The sequence below is a fragment of the Anguilla anguilla genome, chromosome 3, assembly GCF_013347855.1.
Source record: "Anguilla anguilla isolate fAngAng1 chromosome 3, fAngAng1.pri, whole genome shotgun sequence".
Classification (NCBI taxonomy): domain Eukaryota; kingdom Metazoa; phylum Chordata; class Actinopteri; order Anguilliformes; family Anguillidae; genus Anguilla; species Anguilla anguilla.
Genome location: NC_049203.1, coordinates 55,916,198 through 55,937,940, shown reverse-complemented (window position 1 = coordinate 55,937,940; position 21,743 = coordinate 55,916,198). Strand labels below are relative to the sequence as shown.

Here is a 21,743-nt window from a genome sequence, read left to right as displayed (position 1 = left end):
TGGTATGCATTTCCGTGCCTGCCTTTCAATGGCTTGTACTTCAATGGGATGCAAAGCTCTTTTGTGTAGCATTCCTTTTGTCAAAAAGATATTGTGCAGTCAGATCTCAAATGTCACGCAAAGGCTGCTTTAACAAGCCATTTCTGAGGCCAGAAAAGCCAGAAAAGTAGTTTTATAGTTTAGTTTTCACAACTAGCTAAACAGGCTTCTCCCACAAAATTTGCATATTTATATCACGTTATCTTAAGAAACTGCTTGAGCAAGATGAGAGATGACATTGAAGCATGCACCACTCCATCCGTCTGCTATTCACTCTGGAAGCATTATCTGAACGCAGATTATATCAACCCAATGCGACTCTTGTTACAAGTTTCTCAAGGTATCCATTTGCACATGGAGCACCTTGACCAATTTTGGTATACTGTCACGTCCATAATACTACTATTGAGAATCATTAATAAAAACAACAGAGAACTTTTCACTGTCTTCATTAAAATGCAATTCCAGAATGTTTACATGACTAATAAAACTGCTGTTTCAAACTATGTGCCAGTTGGCTGTCAATGACAGGGGAAAATTATCAACTACTCAATGGAAATTTGTCTGTAAACAAACTCCCATTTCGTTAATTGGTTTCCCAGAGAAATCTTGCTGCTGATGAATATTCCTTCCAAAATAATAGTGCCTTCCAGATCCTTCCATTATCTGCACCCAATCATGAAATGATGAAAAATGAATAACCATTTGTTTAGAGTGGGCCTAGCAGTGACTAGGGTAACAATGATTTATGTAATGTATGACACTACGAAATGGAAATTGAACCCTAACACATAAAACGGGTCTATTATCCTTTGCAGATAAATGTTTCTAAACATGAACGAGAGGAAGTGTCACCCAGCAGTTAACTAGGATTTTATTCATTTTAAACCCGTTTAAGGCCTGTATGCATTGAGCATCAGAGTAGAAAAGGTGTCCTATACGTGCTTGGAAATTCTAGGAGTTATGCTAATTTTGTCGAACTCTTTTAGACCTTCTTTACACCTAAACGCTGCACGTTTGAGAGGTTTACCACCAATAAACAGATGGGAGAAAATATCGTATAGTATTTTTTTTAGATAATGGCACAATTCTCTAGATGAAAAGATAATTATTTCAACTTTTTTCCTGTGAGCTTTGTTAACTTTTGACCCGGAAGCTAATAACTGTCTTACCAACAAGCGACGGCTAAGATCTTTGAAAACCATGAAAGAAAGGGAAGAAGGATATTTTCGTCATTAAATTCCGACTCAGTCGGCGTCTTTTCCTTTAATTATATTCGCTGATGGAGTCTTCTCGTTTCTCCTTCAGCTTCAGTGGCGCGAAGGAACAGCGTGCAGTCATTTCTCTGAACTGATGGGATGCTCGTTTAAAAGAGGAAAGTGTGCCAACGCATGTAACGTGGTTAAAGTTTACTCCACAAGCTATAGGCTATAATTACCCACTATGCACAGAGCTCTGTGAAGGTGCGATTAAATTAGCATTTAAAATGACAGTTGACCAAGATAGGTATGTTTATTGACTGTATACATTTCAAATTCTTTATCATTTTGTCCTTTGGATCAACGGTGTGTGCATAATGTCCTATATATGATGCAGAAGTGTCAGATAGAAAAGTGTCAGGAAAACAGTTAAGGAGAAATATTGCAATCTAAAGAGGCCCAACATCACAAAGAGCCTCTTCCAAAGGGGGCTATAGACTCGCCTCTTCAGGTGATTGCACCAGGGCTCACCTGACCCCCCTTGGACATCCTTTCTTTTTCTCTAGATTTCCTTTTGGAAAATATAATAGGAATAGCTGTGTAAAACTAAGCTACCTGTTTAGTCATACCTTCTTTTATTCCAAATTGTTGGTTGCTATATTTACATTACATTTAGTGACTGTCATTGGGTCTTTTTAGTGATACTGCATATTTGTATTCCTGGGAGTAACACTGATGTTCTCCACTACTGTGTGTCACTCTGGATAAGAGTATCTTATCAGTGAATTTAATATAATGGAATCTGACAAACGGATGATGAGAAGAATATTCTGAAGTATTTCTTAAAGAATTAAAAATGGCAGAAAATCCGATATGGCAACACTATGTCTGAGTAGTTTAAATGTTCACATGTGATGCATGATATGTGACAACTCCACACAATGTTTTTTATTTCATTCTAAAACTTAATTTATACTGCATTTAGGTTTTACTTTACTAATGCAAGCGCTGCACTGAATGAGATGCATTAGTAACTCTTTGGTCATAAACCTGTCGATAGGAAATGTGTGTGTGTGTGTGTGTGTGTGTGTGTATGCGTGCGAAAGAGAGCCGGTAGGTGTGTTTATGTCTGTGTTTGTGTGCATATGTATGTGCACGTATACGTGTGCGCAGCATACATATGGCATTCAGTGTTTTCGTGAAAACTTCTTCTGATTATCTGGAATTACTCTCATGCATTTATCAAATGCCATAATTATCTAGGTTGCTGGCATTAGAGCATGTCTATTTTGTTGATGTACTGTGAATATGTGATGGTACACATAGCAGGATATAGACAGAAACATCAATGTTCTTACAGCCAATCTCAGAACAAAAACAGAACATCCACAATTGTGCCTCACTCCCCCACCACCTCATTTAGTGAACACATTCAAAAACGCTGTTTGTTAAACGGTTGTCTATTTCCTGAAACCTTGAGTCAGACATAATTGACTTGGTGTTGCAAGGAAGAGATTGACTATGCTGAGCTACAGGAATCTACTTGATTTAAAAAGGCTCTTCCAGAAATCCAAGCCCTTCTGATCCTATAATTCTATTCAAACAAAATGAAAATGCACATTTCACCCCCCTCCACCCCACACACACACACACACACACGCACACACACTCTACTTCATATGCTCAGATGTTGACTCTTCACAAAGCAACAAACAACAGCATTGCTGGAGAAACATGGCTTATTCCCCAGACTCTTGTCTGTATTTTCAATGGCAGAATGCGCTTTACTACAAAAACACTGCAGCATCAGAAACAGAAGTGCTTTTGTGATGAATTGTAAATATGTGACTAAGAGGCAAGCTTATATTCAGCGTCCATCATGTGGATTGATGAAGAATCAAGCTGAGAGCTTTCTTCACTCTTTTGTGCATGGGTTAAGATCAGAGCATTGGTCCCACTGTTATTATGTTCTCATGGTTATGTGTAGAGAAATCAAGGGTTCCATGGGCCTGTGCATCTCCTTAATGATGATGAAGGAACACTTGATGGAAGAATATTCAGGCCTCAGCTAGTTGCCAGGCAAAAAATTAAAGTACAGGGACACACCCAACAAAAAACAATTCTGTGTCACATTGAACTAACCTGACAGTGAGCATTGCCTGCACGTTGATAACTCTTCTCTCCCTTTGAACTAATCTGACAGTGACAGTGACCTGCGTATTGCTAACACTCTTCTCCCTCAAAGAGGGAATCTTTGAAAATTACACATGAAAATTTGCGAGGCGGCTGCCATTTGCCACTTACGGGCTTTAATTAGATTCTGTTTCATTTGATGTGTGGGGCCACCGTGGTGACGTTAGAGAGGCATATTTTTAGAAATGTCTCATTGTACATTTTTATGATGTAACTGCGTGAAACATGAGTACTTGAGGTGGTGATGTATCGACTAATTTTTAAAGTATCACTGCATGCAGGCACTGCTCTTCTCCCTATTTTAAATCCTTATTTGTGTTTTTATTTTTATTTTAAAGCTGTTGACATTCCGTTTAGATGTCTACTTTAGTGTTTGTAAAAATGAATATTTTTTTTAAATGGAAATAAAAACCTGAGGGTAAGCCTTCAATAAAGGTTGCTAAATATATCATCTGCATTAGAACTGTGAAGAAGTCTATTCTATTATAACGTGTCTGTAATACAAGTGTGAAGAACATTAGCAACATTAGCTTTAGTCAGCTGTTTCAGCTATCCATACAAAGCCAACTTACGGAGTGACAGCCTTGGTTTCTATGTTCCTCTATATTTGCTTTAAAAATAACCATCAGAATAACTGATGTTGGTGGTTTGGCAAGACCTTCTGCTAAAAGGCAATATAAGACTCACTCGATATGGCTCACTCATCTGCTCTCTCCTGCTGTTCTGTTATTAACATGGTGTGCAAAAAGTTAACCTTGTTTTAATTAGTTGTTTTTTTTACTCTAATTCTAAGTTTAAATTTAACTGATGTAAAGCAATAGCGGACAGGACAGAGCCAAATGAAGGACATATTGATTATAGATGCATATTTTCAGAGTAGCAAACAGCATCTGAAAACATCTGATGATAATCTAACAGTGTATGGTGTGCTCGGCTCTTCCCTTCTCATGCCTAAGTAGAGATGTATGAATTAAATTTCTACACAATTCATTATGGAATTCATATGAATGTGGTCACCTGTAGAACTTTTGAAGTTCATGTATTGCATGGCTGAAATTTACCCATACGACAATACTGTTTTGGTGTGAAAACTCAATTGGTGAGACTAACCTCAATTGGTAATGGGCTGGGGCAGTGAGTTGTGGTGCATTGGTTGAGCACAGTCCTTATAAAACTTATAAATGTTTCCAAACAATACTCCCAGGTGTGGCACTGCATCCTTGATCAAGGTACGCTATTTGAACAACGGTAAATATGCAGCTGTACAAACAGGACATGGGTAAATAAAAAAGTAAACTGCATATGTCACTCAGGATGAAGGTGTCATATAAGCAAATAAATTACATAATAAAAAGCAATGGTATAATGTGACAGTGATTTCAGAAACAAATATTGATTTGTTGTGACACTGGGGTTATTGAGGCCTTTAAATGTAACATCATGCTATATTAGTTTCCTAGGCTAATGGCTTTCCAAATTGAATATAGGTCACAAGGGAACCATATGCAACTGAGGACTGAAATGCTGGAATACATTTTGCACACCATGTTAATAATAGAACGGCAGGAGAGAGCAGACATGAGTGAGCCATATCATACTGATAGCTTTATTGCTGTCCATTGGAATAGATACCATCATTTCTGAAGCTGGGTTCTAGCTCTAAAAGCAGAAAAAAAGTGAAAAATTTAATTTTGAAAGCAATTTATCACCCTTTATTGCTCGGCTGACACTTTGAACCATGGCAATGCACAGCTGTAGAATTCATTAAGCTAATCTTTCTTCGGCTAAAGCAACTTACTACGTCCAGAACCAATTTATGCAATCTCTTTCTGTAGCACCTGAAAATATTGTACACTTTTCTTGAGTGCAACACTGGTCTCTGGTCAGTGGTTGAAGGCCCTGACCACCACTTGATAGTGTGCAGAAGATGTTTTGAATTAGGCATGTTCTCATCGTGCTCTCAGAAATGAAGTACTAGTCTGGAGTCAGACATACTGTAGGGGGTTGGACGTGCTCTTTAAGCCGATGCTTTTCATCCCTGGGGCTCCAGGGGGAATGAGTCTGTCTTTACTGGATTTTGCTCAAAATTAGGTTTCATTTAGCTATTAATTTAATATGTATTTGGATTTGATGTCTGAATAGTTATCTGTTAACTTCAAGGCCTCTGTACAACAGTGTTTGTGCAATGAATAAGCTGTCTCATGTGAACAAGAAGTTTGTCCACGAGAAGTAGCAAGGAATCTTCCGATTCTCTGCGGACACTTTCAATTAGAACCCACTGCATTACGTTGTTTTGGCATACAGTGATGATTAATTTCAGTATGATGGCCCTATGTGACATATTTCAGTGCCACAACGGTTTTACTGTAACATAATTTATTTGTATGTTGGGCTTTTCAGATTGACCCATTGGCTGTCCATCTGATTTGACTTTCCTTGTCTTCCAGGATGATTTACGAAGGAACGCGATTAATCATGCAGCTGCGTCAGCCACTCGAAGTGCTCCCGACACAAGGGTGCTGTAGACAAAGTAGCCAATGGTCACATCTTAAAAAACGATGCCACTGTGTGATCACTACAGAATTCTTTTTGCCCTTCAAATAGGCTTGGCATACAATCTAATAGGGACATAATGTGAAGGTAATATTGTACACCTTGACACCAATGTGACACTCAAACTCAAACTACTGCAGTTGCTACAGTGTTTGATAACTTTTTGCATTACGTAAATTAAATCGTGATTGTAAATAAATGTGTTTTGCATTTATTCAGGGTCCTTTTGTCTAATATTACATTTTGTCTAAAGATTTGAAACCATTCAGTCTGACAAATATGCAATAATAGAGGAAATTGGGATGGGGCAAACACTTTTTCACAGCACTTTAAATATAGGCAAGTTTGGATTGTACTCTTTATGGATTCACTTAAACTATATCATTCAGGTATAGTTTGGTATTTCTGGTTTGATTTAGAAAAAAATAATATCGGCTGGCTTGTTAGTTACTTTGCATAAAAGTATTGGCTAAAAATCAATTCAATTTATCAATGCCTCATTCATCCTCCTGCTATCTGACCTTTAATATTTACGTTCCAGTTGCTTTGGCATGGAGACACCGCCAAGTGAAAGCAGAAGTAGTGTTAGCATGAATTTGGGACTGGAACAGATGTTCTGGCTTCTGCTGCTCTATTTACAGTGATGGAAAGGTCAGAAAAGGTAGGTGTGCCATAAGTCCAAACCACGGAAACCATCCAACGGATAATGTCAGAAATAAAGAAAAGAAAAAGAAGTCCATCCGTAACAGTACATGTTCTCTCTCCATGGTACAAGCAGTTTGCAGGTTATTCAAAAAGGACAGGGGGTACTTTCATTTACTACAAGCACTCTGCAGGTTGAGTTGTAATGGAATATCAGCAGGTACCTAATACTTTTAATTTCACAGAGAGCTGACCAGCAAAGATGTCTTCTTTTGGCATAGAAAAAAAGATGACCCCAAGTGGAAAAAAATGAAGTCGCAGTTGAAGGTGTGGGGAGTGTGGGATATAAGGTAAAAGATTTGCCAATTTGTGTTTACCCAAAAAAGACCTGATAGTCATACTTTTTGTGATGTCTCAATAACTGCAATGTGTGAAATAAATGGCTTCCCATGAGCTGTAAGCAAAAGCACTGTTTCCTTTCCCCCTTTGACAGATGTAGAAAAATGAGAGTGGGATTTTTATACTTTTTTGTACAAAGATTTTGGGATTTCTGCTGCCTTTTTTCTGTGGGAGGGGTGTTCATTTCCTTTGTACATGAACACATCCCTCTTCCCGTCAGAAGAAAAGATCATTTCAGCACTATTGGAATTCAAAGCAGCATAGCCACAATACGGTTCCTGACACTGTGTTAGTGTAGTATTGGCAATATTTATAAAAATATACGGCCCTGCTATATCAATCTATTTTTATCTGTGGGTGGTCAGAATAGTACAACTGCAGCATCTACAGAGTGTACTTTTCAGGGGAAGGCCTCTTATGCTGATCTGTAAGATTGAGTGGGTGTTCACATTTGAAAAGCTGTAATTAATGGAATGTCTTATTTTACACACAAACTAAAGCCTTGCTTATGCCCCTGAGCCAAGAAGGGACAGCAGGGCTCTAGGTAGACTTATCAGACTTGCTGAGTACATAATTAATTTTCCTTAGCAAAAGCCCTTTCCTAATGTGACATGCACAACTTATATTTACATGTAATCCATTTAAACAGCTGAATATTTACTGAAGCAAGACTAGGTCCTTGCTCAAGGGAACAATGGCAAAGGGCTCAAACTCAGGAGCATGTGTAGTGTTGATTGCAAGCTACTTTCATTTTTATAATATGTGTTAAAAACACAAGAGAAAACAGTCTCTGAAGCCCACATTTCCAGCTCATCTTCAAGTGAGGAATGTTTAACAGTTTGTGGGAGGACATAGTTTGCGGTGAAAATGACCCAGTTTTATTTTTAAAAACACTAGGCTACCGGAATATGCTCAATGCCCCCAAAAATGCTGAAAAGACTGAAGAAGCAGACTTCAGCTAGAGGACGAAAGAAAGGAGGATGGGTGGGAGTGAGGCAGAGAGAGGAGAGGAAGGAGGGTGATTGGACAATCACGGATAGAGCAAGCACTAGAGAGAGAGAGAGAGAGAGACAGAGAGAGAGAGATAGAGAGAGAGAGAATAGGGGAGATTCAGTTGCTCCAACCGCAGATAGAGACAACAATCCTATTCAGCAGCATCCTGATGTAATAAAGCCCAGCCTCCCTCACGCCACTGGAGAAACGCCGGCTCTCTCCCTCACTTCAGAGATCCCTCTTCCCCCCTGCAGCCTCTCGGATGCCGTGTGCAGCGCACTCCTCCTCCTCCTGCCTGGGCTACAGCGGCTGTGTCTCAGGTACGTCTCCGCAGTTTCTCCTGCAAACGAAGACAGCCGGAGAGAAGGCGCTGCTCGTGTTCCTGCTCAGGGGACAGGGTCTGTGCTACAGCTGTTTCAGCCGGCTGAGCGTAATAACCTGAATGCGTCCAGTGAGTTTTTCTTGTTTATTTACTATTTTGCTTTGCATATATTAGCCCATATTTTCTGTGTTTACCCTTTTGTGGTATCCCTGTAATCACACAGTTATTTAACTCAGTAGAGCGTAGGGTTTCTGTGTCGGTTGATGCAAAACTGTACTGCAAAATCGGTGAGCATTGTCAGTGCTGGAAGCTACCATTGCCTTGGGTTCTAAAGTCAAAATAGATTAATTTGTGAGGAGAACAACTTTATGAATGGTCATGGTTAATATATACTTATGCAATAACATTATGGTAGTTACTGGTTATGACCAAAAACAATGATTTTAGTGAAATTCTGAAATATGTAATGTTGAATGCTTTTTAATATTCTGAATTATTCATACATGACCAGAGGATTCATATATTCATATATATATATATATATATATATATATATATATATATATATATATATATATATAGGATTAATCACCTTTTTAAGGGGATGGGCAAGTTTAAAAAAGCTCAGAGATTCCAAAAAAGGATAATTATTGTAAGTTGTGTCATTAGAATCAAATTTTGTTCCATTTAGAAAAAACCAAGAATCTTTATTCCAAAACTTTATAATAGCTTTGCTTTTAATGGGAGCTTCTCAATTTGGCAATGTCATAAGTGCACTGAGAAAAGTGCCAGAGGCGTTAACTGGTAAATAGATTTTCAAAATGTAGTTTTGAAACTTGAATATTGGGCATCCCAATAACAATAAATACATAAATAACAAAATGAATATATTGCTGCAAGTCTCATTGTAAAGTTACTGGGCTTCCACACTGTAATTTAGTGGAATGACTTTTGTTGTCATGTTATTACTCTTTGTGATTGAGCTTGTACTGGCCAATGGGATGCTTCCTTACATTCACTTGAAAAGCCAGTACAGCAAGTCTGCCTCTGCTGCTTCTGTTATTATTTGCCTTGCTTAAGATTGACAGAGAAAGAAATATTGCTATTTTTATGTGCATCAAAATGACTTATGAATTATAAATGAGCCAACACATGAATAATATAAAATTATAGATATTGCATATTATGAGTGTTTTCATTTATGTATTCAGCAAAGACAGTTAATGTAATTATAACTCCATAATAAAAATTGCATCTATGGGGAAAAGTATGAATTATTAATGAGACACAATGAGGAAAATGGACAATCAGTAATTTCAAGAGCATGAATGTTTATTTTTTTAATAGGCACTGACTTAAAATGTTATAATACATTTGTACCACGATAAACTTAATTGTATTGAAATTAGCTGGCACTTCCTTGCTGTCTGACTGGCTTTACTTTGGATGTTTTAAATTGGTCTAGTATGATTTGTGCATAGGTAGAAGTCACTTGATGCACATAAAAAAAATCCCTTATCTGTGGAAACTTGCAGTAAATCACTCATCTTAACCTGTTCACTGATCCTTCCGAATTGTCTTCACTCTGTGGCTTTCATTTTCCCCCCTCAAACAAACAAATGTTTCACGTGCCACCAATGCAATCCCATTGTCCTTTGCGCTTTCAGCTCAAGGGTATGAACACTTACAGCCCAGTGTCATATTACAAAAGTCAGCTCAGCTCCTTCAGTAGACCACTTCTGCTGAGCACTCAAGGGTTTAATAAGGTTCCATTTGGCATATACCAGACAGCACAACTTAAGCTGGCTACTGCTCTCTAATGCAAATGCGAAAGGAACTACAAAAGGGCTGTAAGACAACATGAAGACAAGGTAACTGGCAGCAGCGTACTGATTGAGTATCAGATTGGGAGGGGTGGAGAGAGACCAGATGGTCTTATAGGAAGCACCAGATGTCCAAGCATCCATGTATGACGCTTTCTGTTTTGCTCATGAGGGTATACATAAAAATATCCAATTTGTTGTAGTTGACAAGCTAACAAAAACCGGAATCTTAACTCCTGGAAAAAGTAATCATTTCCAGTGCTCCTGGTAGTATTGTCACAGAACTTTGCTTTGTTACATTGCAGATAAGCCCCTTTGTCCCTGTCTAATAAAGAAAAAGCAAAGTTCTGGCACTTTGGCCTTCCTGGTTCCAAATAAAAATTTAGCAGTAAACTTTGAGTAATATGAGTTCATATGGTGTTTGGTGATGAACAGCACCTATATTGACATAAAGGGGAAATGGTTTTGCTGTTGGTTTGAAAAGTACCACGAAGGACACATACCATGTTGGTTTGAAAAGTACCATGAAGGACAAACACCAGTTCTCATGGTTTGGTTTCATTTATTACAACACAATTACATTACACAGGTAGATACATTACAGCGTGCTTCTGTGTGGTGAAGAAATCCAATAAAATATACAATAAATCCAGATAAAGCTGGGATACATTTGAACAGTTTCCATATCAGAGTGAAATACAGTGACACGGGAGAGATGAGATGCATACAAGAAGCTTGGAAGAGCCCATATTGCACATCATCTGCAGTGAGTGTGCATGTGCATGCTCATCTATGCACCTGAGACACCACAGCTTAATGCTTGTTTGATTGGTTGTAATATCGTTTGCTCACTGTCTTCCTGTTTTTAATATTGTCATGTGTATTTGTATTCACAAATGCTGCTCCCCTGGCTAGATACTGTTTGAAAAACAGACAAAAAATTTTTTTTATTAAAAAAAGATGTTTATTAGTTTGTATTTGTGGGTGTGGTGTGCGTTATGTGTGAATATGAGTCTGATAGTGTGTGTGTGTGGGTGTGTGTGTGTATGTGTGTGCATGAGCATTTGTATGCGTTTGGGTCCGCTTGTACGTGCGTGTACTCCAGGCACTGGCACGTTGTATTCCAGCTGTCTGCTCCAAGACGAGTTCTTTATTAAACACAAGGGCATGAATATCATTAGTGGCTTTCATTAAATCAACCGGCCTTGCACCAGGAACAGTGCAGCAAACAGGATGAGATCAATGCAGTTCTTGACTCGTCCATCTCTTCCACCTCGTCTCAACGACGAGGGCTAATTTAACACCTTGGGGATGAATGAAATCCAGCGTGGATTTAATGACCTGCTCTATTTTTCTGACCCACATCCTAGGTCTTTCCACCTGCTCCCAGCACCAGCGGCTCATGGGACCTCCTGCTAATTCAGATGGAGCCTCGCACCGAGATCCCAGTGGGAACGTGAAGGGGGAAGTTCATCTCTAAGGCACGCGAGACACTTCCGCAGCAGCGGAGAAATAAGCAGGGGGAAGGAAGAAAGGCTGACAACCAGGAGGAGAAAAAGTGGACCATTGTTCTAATAAAGCTCCTGTGACTCTTATTACTCAGGATTTAATAACAGCAGGACTGGCCCTCTGCCAAGACCCAAATCTCATTTGAAGTTCATTTTGAAAGCGGCCAGTGTGGTTCTGCCTGTAAGAATCGCACAAGACTGATGCAAGGGCTTAAGGTGCATGCAGGGAGAGCTTCGGTAAAGGGGGAAAACCTCTGATTTGCCAATCAAGCGGCCTGGGCCCGGGGTGACCTTGCAGGGGTTCGTCTACCGCCATTTTTAGTCAAGTGGAAGGAAGGACAAAACCGTGACGTGTATTTTGTCCTTTGACGTATCGGCGTCATTGTGTGGCTTACCTCTGCTACACTGCCTGATCCCTGAAAAAAAAAATATATCAATGAGGCTCAAAATACAAGGTGGCTCTTTGCCCGTATCCCTGGCAACCAATGGCACCCGGACGGGTGTCTCCTTGACCGACCTCACCGAGGCGGTTGTTCCCAGACACCACGAGGACTCGTCCTCATCCATCATCGCTTTGATGGTTGTGCTGGCTCTAGGCTGCGCCGTGATCCTTGCGTCGCTGGTGACTTTCCACTGCCACAAATGGCAGCTTCACAGCAGGAAGCTCAGGAGAGCGCAGGCAGAGTATGAGAGTGATCGCAGCGGAGGCGCTGAGAGACCAGGCGGGGGATCCTCGCTGAGAGCTTGAGCGTCTTTCCTCTGGGGCGGGTAGGAATGTACATAAGGAATGCACTTCCTGTTAACAGTCAGCTGTCTCAAAGAATGCAGGGACACAACAAAATGGATGACGATTCATCCTGGATGTTGACACTAGTCAAGGTCTAAGAGAATACCTATTTTTCTGAAGCACTCATACATAAAAAGAGAAAACATACATTAATCAACATAGCTGAGCTAATTGAAGAAGGTTTTATTTAGCGTAGACAATAGTGAGGTTGTTTTTTGCATTGGGGTGAGTTCAAAAATTTAAATATGTTTTATATAACTGAAATATTGAAATCCCTGGTGAAGGCCACATTCTAAAACACTGATTAAGTTCAAAAATGTCTCTTTCTTTTTAAGAATATATCTATATTGAACGTTTTCCATTACAATCAGACACATGCAGAATACAGTGTAGGGTTTAATACAATGATATTGTCCCATCACACCCATCCCATACCTAGTCACCTCAATCAGGAAAAAGGAAGAGAAAAAACTATCATAGGGTTCATCAGTTTAAGCAGCACACAAATTGAAAAAAATATTGCTATTTATATATTATATCAATATTAACATAATAATATGGCTTTGTGTCCCTAGGCAGTGTATGAAACTCCAGGTTCTGTGTAAATAACAGCTCATAAATAATATCACTATCAGTAGTTTTCTGCAGGATTTGTAACCTGCTCTTCTTCACTGAGAAAAACTGCAACTTATGTATTTTTCTTCATTTTCTTGTCCATTAACAAGCATTACTGATGGAAGTAACTGATAAAATTTTCAGACTGGTTCCTGCTATGTACTCAGGAGAAGAATATCCTCGTCTAAATCCTTCTTTATGATCAGCAAGTCCAAAAAGTCATCAGAAATCAGCTGTGAGATATTTGCTTTTCTAAAGCACTGCTACAGTGGACTCGCTGAACTGTGGATACTGCTTATACTGTGTAAGTATAAGAGGAAACCTGGCATTTCACCTTTCTTTGCACTTCACAACACATCTCACACATTACTATTATGCTAAGTATTTTTGATGGACTTTTCCTACTTTCTCCTCCTATGTCTCTGATTTGGAATTGGCAAATGTATTATAGAAATATGTGCACTCCTCCAATACACTCGTGTCCAAGACAGCGGCAGTGTCCCTCACTGTCAGCCACACAGCATGCTACTGGATAGCTAGGGCCCATTTGAGGAGAAGCACGTGACTCGCTGACTGACAGTTGGTTTCCAGTCACTGGTCTCCTGGTCAGAGCTGCTTAATGAAATAGCCCAGTTTTAACCGGGCAGTGGCAAGGCTGCGAGATTCCACGCTTGTTCACGCCTTCACCATTCGCTGTACCAGTTGGCATAGCTGCTCTGATATATTTAATATTTTATAAGTTATTAAACATATCACAAAGTAGACTTGGACCGGCAGCCCACTGTAATACACAAAACTGTCCACAATTCCCACTTCAGAAGTGCACACACATGCAGAAAAAGTCACATTTCTTTTAATTGAGAACACCTTCATATAGCACACATAGCACCTTCCTGAGTATGAAGTGGCTCATTTATGAAGCATTAAATAAGCGGAAATAACATGGCTGATGTATGTGTACAGTAACATAGTGTGTCATGTACAGAACCAAACAGGAAAATGTGAGTCTCTGGGGTGCTGTGAAACACACTTGCTTATATACAGTTTGTAAGACTAGGCTCAGGAAGGTGTTACGTACACATTATGAAGCTCTTATCGAGGTAGTGGCCAAATCGATAGCTTCTATAGCTTCTGCATACTGTGTGTGGATTTTGTATCGGAAACAATCAGCACAAAAGGAGAAATAAAAATCTTACCATGACATACATGTCCAAAATAGTGCTGAATTTGCAGGGATGTTTTGTGAACAATGCATAATATACTTATATAGAAGGAGTGGACAGTATTCGTAATCCTTCCCTTGTACTGATTTTTGTTAACTTTGACACTAATGTGAACATGTATATACTACTTGCTTGCCATTTTTCGGTCATAAAAGATGCACTTTTCCTCAGTTTTCTCTTAATTCCGTAAAAATACTACCTTATGTGCTGAAAATGGACAATAGAATTTCTTCCCGTTTACTGATGACAACTCATACTTATGACCAGGACAAATATAATTATGTTTTTATATTTATGCTTCTAAAAATGTACTGCCTTCCTGTTCTGAGTAGAAAGGTAAAAACAGGCCCTGTTTCTCGTTAGTTTCTCTACAAATAAACGGTGAGGTAGTGCTGCATCCTTCCCCACATGTTTATTAATGGTATTTTATGGAACTTTATGGGGTGATAAACTTAAAGATGCCACACCCCTCCTTTCCAACTGCTTTTATTAAAGGAACAGCAAAGAGGCTTTCCATGTTTCATTTATAAATGGTGAGTAGATACGGATGCAATTATCAATTAACAGAATGTTAATGGTTTATTCATTACGGAAATGTAACATTTATTACTGGTGTTTGCAGTTTAATGGTATTCAAGAAATTTATTTTTGGCTTTATTGATGCTTGTTTCCATTATTAGCCAACAGCACTGGCAGTTTACCGAAGGGTGTGTAGTTATGTCCTTCAAGAGTCTGTGTGCCTCTTTTAAACTGGCAAAAACAGAACTATTAAAGCGCTACAGTTTTAAATGTGTTAAGACAATAAAAGCACCAAATCTCACAGTTCTCCAGTCAGTTTTTTATTCTGTAGTTATCAAAAAAATGGTTATGTACAATATATGTTCAAATTTACAAACCTTTCTTAACAGTCGCTAAGCCATCCTGTACTCAAACAGGATCAATCTGAAACAGCAGTCTTGCAATGTTTGCCTTTACTTTTCATAGCTCCATTACACTCCACAGGTGAAGTCATGCTGTATGTGCTAGCACTGTACAGATTCCCATTATCTGCCTGATGCACGCAACACACATCCAGTCTTAAATACAGTGCACTGTGTCCACAATGAAACCAAAAGCATTTAGTACCTACTTCTATCCACTAGCTAATATTAAGGAAAAAGAGCACTGTGGTGAGATTTTCTTTTTCTTTTTTTTTTAAAGCTGTTTGCCTTGGCTTTAGGTCAGCTACAAAGTGAGGTATATGGCCATTTTTAACAGTCTTCTCTGAGAGTTTGTAATGGGAAAGTACAGCATGCTTTTGGTCCTGGACTACGTCAGATGCATCCATTGTCCTCATTCTCATTCAGCCCCCTTACAACACGCAGAAACAGAAAGGTACTCTCTCCTCTCTGCGATGAGCTCCCTAGGTAATTACCTTTCATGTAGCCGTTCGCCACAAAATAAAACTGTCCTCCAAATGTATAATCAGACTTGCATGAGGAGCCCGAAGGAAGAACAGCAAGATTCTGTTTTTGGGTTATTGCGAGAGAGGCAATTACCTGAGCCATTATGCTGATGTCAAGCGCACGAATGCTATCTGCAATATCGCGGGATATATCTCACTAGATGGGCCCCTGGGCGCTTAAAGCGACCAGACTCATTGTTTAGCAGCAGGAACCTGTGTGTGTGAGGATAATGAAAAACACCAGGCTTTACATCCTGCCTCCTTCTGTGGCAGCACACTGCAAAGGGATGCGCTGGCATACATAATTATAGTGCTGGTTGTTTTGGGAGGCACACACTGCTGCTGTAAGATAAGGGGAAAGCCCTCCATTACTTCACTGCGGGGACCAGGATCCATTTGTCATGAACTCTTGCCAGATCTTGCTGGGGTCATCAGATGTTTTTGAAATGTCACCCAGTAGTTCTCCAACCAGGCATATGGTGTCCTGTAGTTTTCAGAAACAGAAGCATACTTACTGCCTTTTTCCAGCCCCTTTTCAATGTCTTTACATACGGCATATACCGTTTCTGTTTCACTATGCCCAAAATGCAGACCATTGCACAAAACATTTTTATTATGTCAAACATGAAATTTATTTTGGCAACAGTACTAAGAAAAGCTTTAATTTAGCAGTTTAATATTACAATCAATATTGTCATGCATACGAGGTATTATAAGACGTACAGCAAAGTATTAATTTGTTCATTCTTCCTTCACTGAGCAGCAGGGAAAGGTACAAAGTCGCTCAGCGCTGACTATTTATGCTGAAAAGGCAAAGCCACGTTAGACTGCTTTGGCATTGTGCTATGCCGTTCCTTTAATCACTTCCCTGAGCGCTGAAATGCAACCCACAAAAGGTGCATTTTCAGACATCAGGTATCTGAACAGATACTGTTAAAAAATATCACAATCTTGACCATTAACCACGATTATAATATTATCGTAGCTGGTCACAGGAACAGTTTCTAAAGTAGATGCAATGTCAATGCGATGATGTTAAAAGCCAGTTGCATTAGTGAAAACACACATAAACAGTTACACGTGCTACCGGCACACAATATGTAATACTAAGATGAGACAGCACTGAGTTATGGAAGTAATATCTTAATATTTGTTACTCTCGAAATGAGGCCAAGTTACAAGAAACAATATTGGCTATCATAGTTCACACAAATTAATTAGCCAATATTGTTCGTTGAAACTTGGCCTCATTTTAATATCAATACTTTTAACAGCAAGCCTAGATTTTGCAAGTCTAAATTATTGACTTATAGACAGTGCTGTGCATGCCTGAGTAACTTGCCATTTTTATATGTTGAAAATGTTTTTTTGTTGAGATCCAATTTACGCTTACAGAGATATTCTACTCTCGATGTGCCATTCGTCCCTTGAAACTTTGATAAGAGCTCCCTTTCTAGAGTGGCCTGGGAGAGTTTGCTTCTTCCCTGTGACTCCATAGAATGAACCAGGGAAGAGTGTATCTCTCTCACTCTCTCTCTCTCGCTCTCTCTCCCCCACTCTCTCTCAGGGAGTATGCATGTTTTCTCAGGACTACAGGGAAGAGTGCATATGTCTCTCTCTCTCTCTCTCTCTCTCTCTCTCTCTCAGGGAGCATGCATGTTTTCTCGGGGCTGAAACAGGGGAGTGCTTGTGTCTCCCGTTTGCTCTCTCCGCTCTGAAATGAGGCAGTGTGAACACTGGGACAGAGGAGTGTGTGTGTACCTTCTCCAGTAGGTGGGCCTGCAGTCGGTCCTGCAGCAGCCCAGACTCCAGCTGGCTCTTCTTCCTCCGGAGGAAGGTGTCCTCGGCCAACCTGGCCAGGCTCTCCCGACAGGGTCCGCAGCGAGAGGGCTGGTGCAGCTCAGTCCCGACGGCCTGTTGCAGACGCAGCCGCCCAACACGCGTGTACACGCACATACACACACGCACACACGCCAGAGTAAACACACACCGCAAAATAAACTCTCAAGATACCTTTGCAAGACCGACCTCATCGATGCTCGTTACCTTGTTTGGAGTTATTAATGTTCCCGGTTTTAATTAAGTTCTGAGCACTTGCCGGCAAACAAAAGCTCAACAGCTACTTCGCGGAATAAATAACAAAGGGAAAAGTCGATTTTTAAAAATGTTTCATATTGATTCAGCCCTAATGAGGTGCTGAATCAAATTAAAACATAAGATCTTTCCAAAGATTTAATTTATTGAATGGGCTTTGTTATTTTCTCTGAGTTAATTGAATTTGGACCGGTGCCCTCTACGTTTAATGAAGTGGATCTACGATGGAATTACATTAAAACGCACAGAACACATCCAGACTGCCTCTGTCTCCATTTATCACGGTTTTCTCCGTTTTTTTTTTTTTAGTTTAACAAGGGCTAGCATATTATTTTCTCTAGGACTATTTGCTCGGACTGTAAGAAAGTGAGTTTTGACCCTGAATGTGGATCGGGAGGGGTCCAGCCCCTCCCTGTGTAATTGCACACAGAAACAAGGCGGTTACCTTTCTCATCTCCTCGGTGAAACTTTTCAGCCGCAGCGCCGACACGAAGCGCGTTGGCACCGGGCCGGCGCCCTGTGGCTCTGCCATCTCCGCACGGGGCGCCGTCTGCCCGCTCGGCTGCGTCCGCCCGGCGGGGGGGCCCGTCCGCCGCGGCGACCGCGCTCGTCTAATCTTCTCCTGGCAAAAGGCCTTTAAAGCCGCACGCTCTTCCGGGCACAGCTTCTCGCCGCCTGCACCGGCAACAAGGCAACGGCCTGACAGCTCTGTCTGTAGCGCAGGCACCGATCGAACGGGAGCGCCTAAGCCCTCCTCTCACTGTTATACACTGAACCAGAGTCAGAATCACATGACGCTTTAAGCTCTCCTCTCGCTATCTCTCAAACATTACACCTGTGTCAGAAGCGACCAACACTTGAGCTTTCTCTCCATGTTCAGTGCCCAACACTGTGTCCAGTGTCAAACATCACAGCTGGTTTCTTGCTTCTGCCATTTTTAACACTGCACCAGAGTCAGACACCACTTTATTACATCTTGTAATCATTATAATCATGCAAAAATTTTAATATGCAAAAAAAAACAAAAAAACTTGTCGCTTGTCAAGAATCAAAGTGCCGATGTACGCCTGCTACCGTCGAGTTTCGATTACATCCTATTGCCCAGGCCAAGGGGGGGAGGGGCTTCTGAAACTATAGGGGCTCTTCTGGTTGACTGGGTGCCTGGAGTCTTGTGCAGTCATCTGGTGTAATGACTATACAGCTCATAGAACACCGCACAGTGAAAACAAGCAGTGGCTGGCTGTGCAGGTATGCTAGTCTTTTCTTTCCCAAAGAAGAATTTGCTGCGAAGAGACAGATTAGCAATTGGCAAAGAGGACAGAGTGGGTAAAGGAATAATAATGGAAAAGTGTGCAGTGCATGCATTTGTTTTGGGACGTTTTAAATGCCAGACCTCCTAGCTGCTATTACCACAATGGGCCTAGATCTGTGGCCCCTCCCACCATCATTTTAATGATGCCGGACTCTTGCTGCCTCATTGCACTGAGCAGCCATTTGCAGGGAGAAAAAAAATCTGTTGTCTGTCGGTACCCTGAACACGAAGCTGCAATGTTTACAGGCATAACAGGATTAGTGCCAGGCCTGTGTTTACTGATTGGCTAAGGAAGATAGAAATTGGACTCAATGCATTTAATTATCTCCTTGTAAATTTGATAAAACTTTGATATAGCAGTTGTTTTTATTCCGGACAAAGTGGAAGCATTTCTTTCCCATTAAGTATGGAAAGGTCACACATAATTTTTTCATTACACTAATACTGGCATCATTCCTCTGGAATAAAAGAGCAACATTGCCATCTGTTTTCCAGACAAACTGACTTACTTTTTTAAAGAGAGAATCATGACTGTTTATATGAAGCACATTTCAATTTTTTCTGGGAAAAATAAACATAACATTAGATTTTTCAAGGTGAAATCTGGCTATATCTCCTTTTTCCAACAACATACTATTTACTTCTTCCACGGGCAACTAGCTACCACCCAACTCAGAAAGAAACAGAAAGAATGGTATGTATTTATACATTTCATTGAAAACATACAAAGTGGTGATTACATTTAAAAACTGATTTTTCAGATTGAGGCCCAGAGACTTTGTATATCATTCAGCCACATACGCACCTCCGAAGCCTGTGAGTATGCTGAAAGAATGCACGGGGCATTTTTTCATTTTCATTTTCAGATCTGTAGGAGAGCTAGGGGGCACTTTGATGTGGCATCTGAAAGGAACCGACTTTGTTCTATTCCCCCGCACCCTGGCAGAGGCCACTTATGACACACCTCTGTGCAGACGGCAGTTTGATCTCTGCTTCGGGGGAAGAATGGAGGAGGGGGGAACCTTCGTCCTGAGGATCCCCATCCATTTTCCTCTTAGCTCTTCCTCCATCGTGGACTCCTTTTCATCATACTGTTCAAAGTCATCGTCTGAAAGGAAGAAACACCCCAACCATCCCAAAAAAGAAAACAAGGGTGAGGCAAGGGCTTGGCCGTTTGCTTCAATCTCCGTGTTTTAATCTGATAAATGAACAGAGGCTGTTAGAAGCACAATTTATTTAAATGGTCTCTCAAATATAAAATAATAAAAGGCAACAAAAAATTCCATTTTTCATGGACTTTTCACGAAACAAATTGCAATTCCACATATCCAACAAAAGAATTTCCATGTTATTTTATTGATGAGTTGTTTGTACAAGATGACACTCGAAAAAAGTACATTTTAAAAAATTGCCCATGTTTGCTTGGAATAATTCATGATGTGCTAGTCAGTCAAGCAGAGAGCGCAAATCCAAGAAGAATAAGCAGGCCTAACTAGCCTAATTATTTCTGGAAAAGCTTCCACACCTTCAAAACAATACATTTCAGCATGACTCTCCTATTGACCTTTACATTTGAGGTAACAGTAAACCCTACAGATGAAAGATGTTCAACACCCGCCTACTTTCGTATCCTTCAACGGATGCTGTAGTTCCGCTTTGCGACTGGGAATCGAACTCTGTGGCGCCGAAAGACAGGAATGAGTCGCTGCCATAGGAGTACGTCCTCTGGGATTCGAGGGAACGGGACGAGGTACATGCCCTTTCGCTTCCTGGCCACGATTCAAAAGATTCGGCCTCATAGTTTAAGAGTGAATTCTGACCCCCACCAGAGTTCTGGTCAAGACTGGACATGATAATGTGGTGTGCCCACGTTCGGGGCAACTTCATCACCTCCAAAACTGCGAACAGAAAACAAAGAGGAAAGCAATTTTGTTGACATATAGTTTTATGTATCGATAGCTAACATGTATTATACTTTGTTTACATTAGTTCAACTGTATTTTAAATATGTGTATTTTATTATCACGTATCTAACACTTGTGTAACATCACGGTTGTCTCTGTCTGGTCAGCTAGTTTACTTTAGCGAACTCCCTGCAATAATTAAGTTAGACTATAGCTAATGACAGAATTATAATTTAACGTTAATCTGACATGCTAACGACTTAAAAACCGAGGCTGCTATAGGACCATGGTGTCCAACTAACAACCGAATGGCTAAATGGCATTCACTAGTGGCTAAGTTACCTGATTGACAAAAGATAATTATAAAGAACGCTTACCGTGAGGGAAGTGGCCGAGCAAACTAGCTAGCTATCTTGCCTAGACTAGCTGGTTAGCTACAGTGCCTACAATGAAACATTGAAAACATTTTTCCCACAAAAGTAATTCGCAAGCTAGTAAGCAACAGGGTTATCAACAGGCAGCTAAAAAACCTCACCTGTGAGGCTGTATCTAGTTATCACACAGTTCTGTGTTAGTTATCCATCTGCTAAGTTAGCTAACTGTATAGCTTTGTGATTGCATTTACGCGTTGCTACAACAACAAAACCACGGGAAAGCTCTTGTACGACTGGCAAAATAGTCGTCTATTGCACA

At 40.3% G+C, this 21,743-nt stretch overlaps 1 protein-coding gene and 1 long non-coding RNA gene across 5 annotated transcripts; one reads left to right on the top strand and one right to left on the bottom strand.

Annotated features, from left to right (window-relative positions):
- The first annotated feature begins 7,985 nt into the window (after positions 1-7,985).
- Positions 7,986-15,116, top strand: LOC118224122. 2 transcript variants are annotated; one of them, XR_004764572.1, is made up of 2 exons: positions 7,986-8,338; positions 11,534-15,116. It is a non-coding gene; the product is annotated as an uncharacterized LOC118224122 (long non-coding RNA). The 2 variants fall into 2 exon arrangements; XR_004764573.1 differs by having other exon boundaries at positions 8,333-8,469.
- Positions 15,117-15,122: 6 nt separating this feature from the next.
- LOC118224121 (uncharacterized protein C8orf48-like) lies at positions 15,123-21,731 on the bottom strand. 3 transcript variants are annotated; one of them, XM_035411315.1, is made up of 7 exons: positions 21,586-21,726; positions 21,428-21,493; positions 20,769-21,044; positions 20,111-20,254; positions 18,280-18,509; positions 17,502-17,654; positions 15,123-16,224 (listed from the first exon to the last, which is right to left on the bottom strand). In XM_035411315.1, the coding sequence occupies exons 3-7, from the start codon at positions 21,031-21,033 to the stop codon at positions 16,114-16,116; spliced, it is 903 nt and encodes a 300-aa protein (XP_035267206.1). In that variant the 5' UTR covers positions 21,034-21,044; positions 21,428-21,493; positions 21,586-21,726; the 3' UTR covers positions 15,123-16,113. The 3 variants fall into 3 exon arrangements, with proteins under 3 accessions (XP_035267206.1, XP_035267205.1, XP_035267207.1); XM_035411314.1 differs by having other exon boundaries at positions 21,428-21,731; XM_035411316.1 differs by lacking the exon at positions 21,428-21,493 and having other exon boundaries at positions 21,586-21,729.
- Positions 21,732-21,743: the final 12 nt, after the last annotated feature.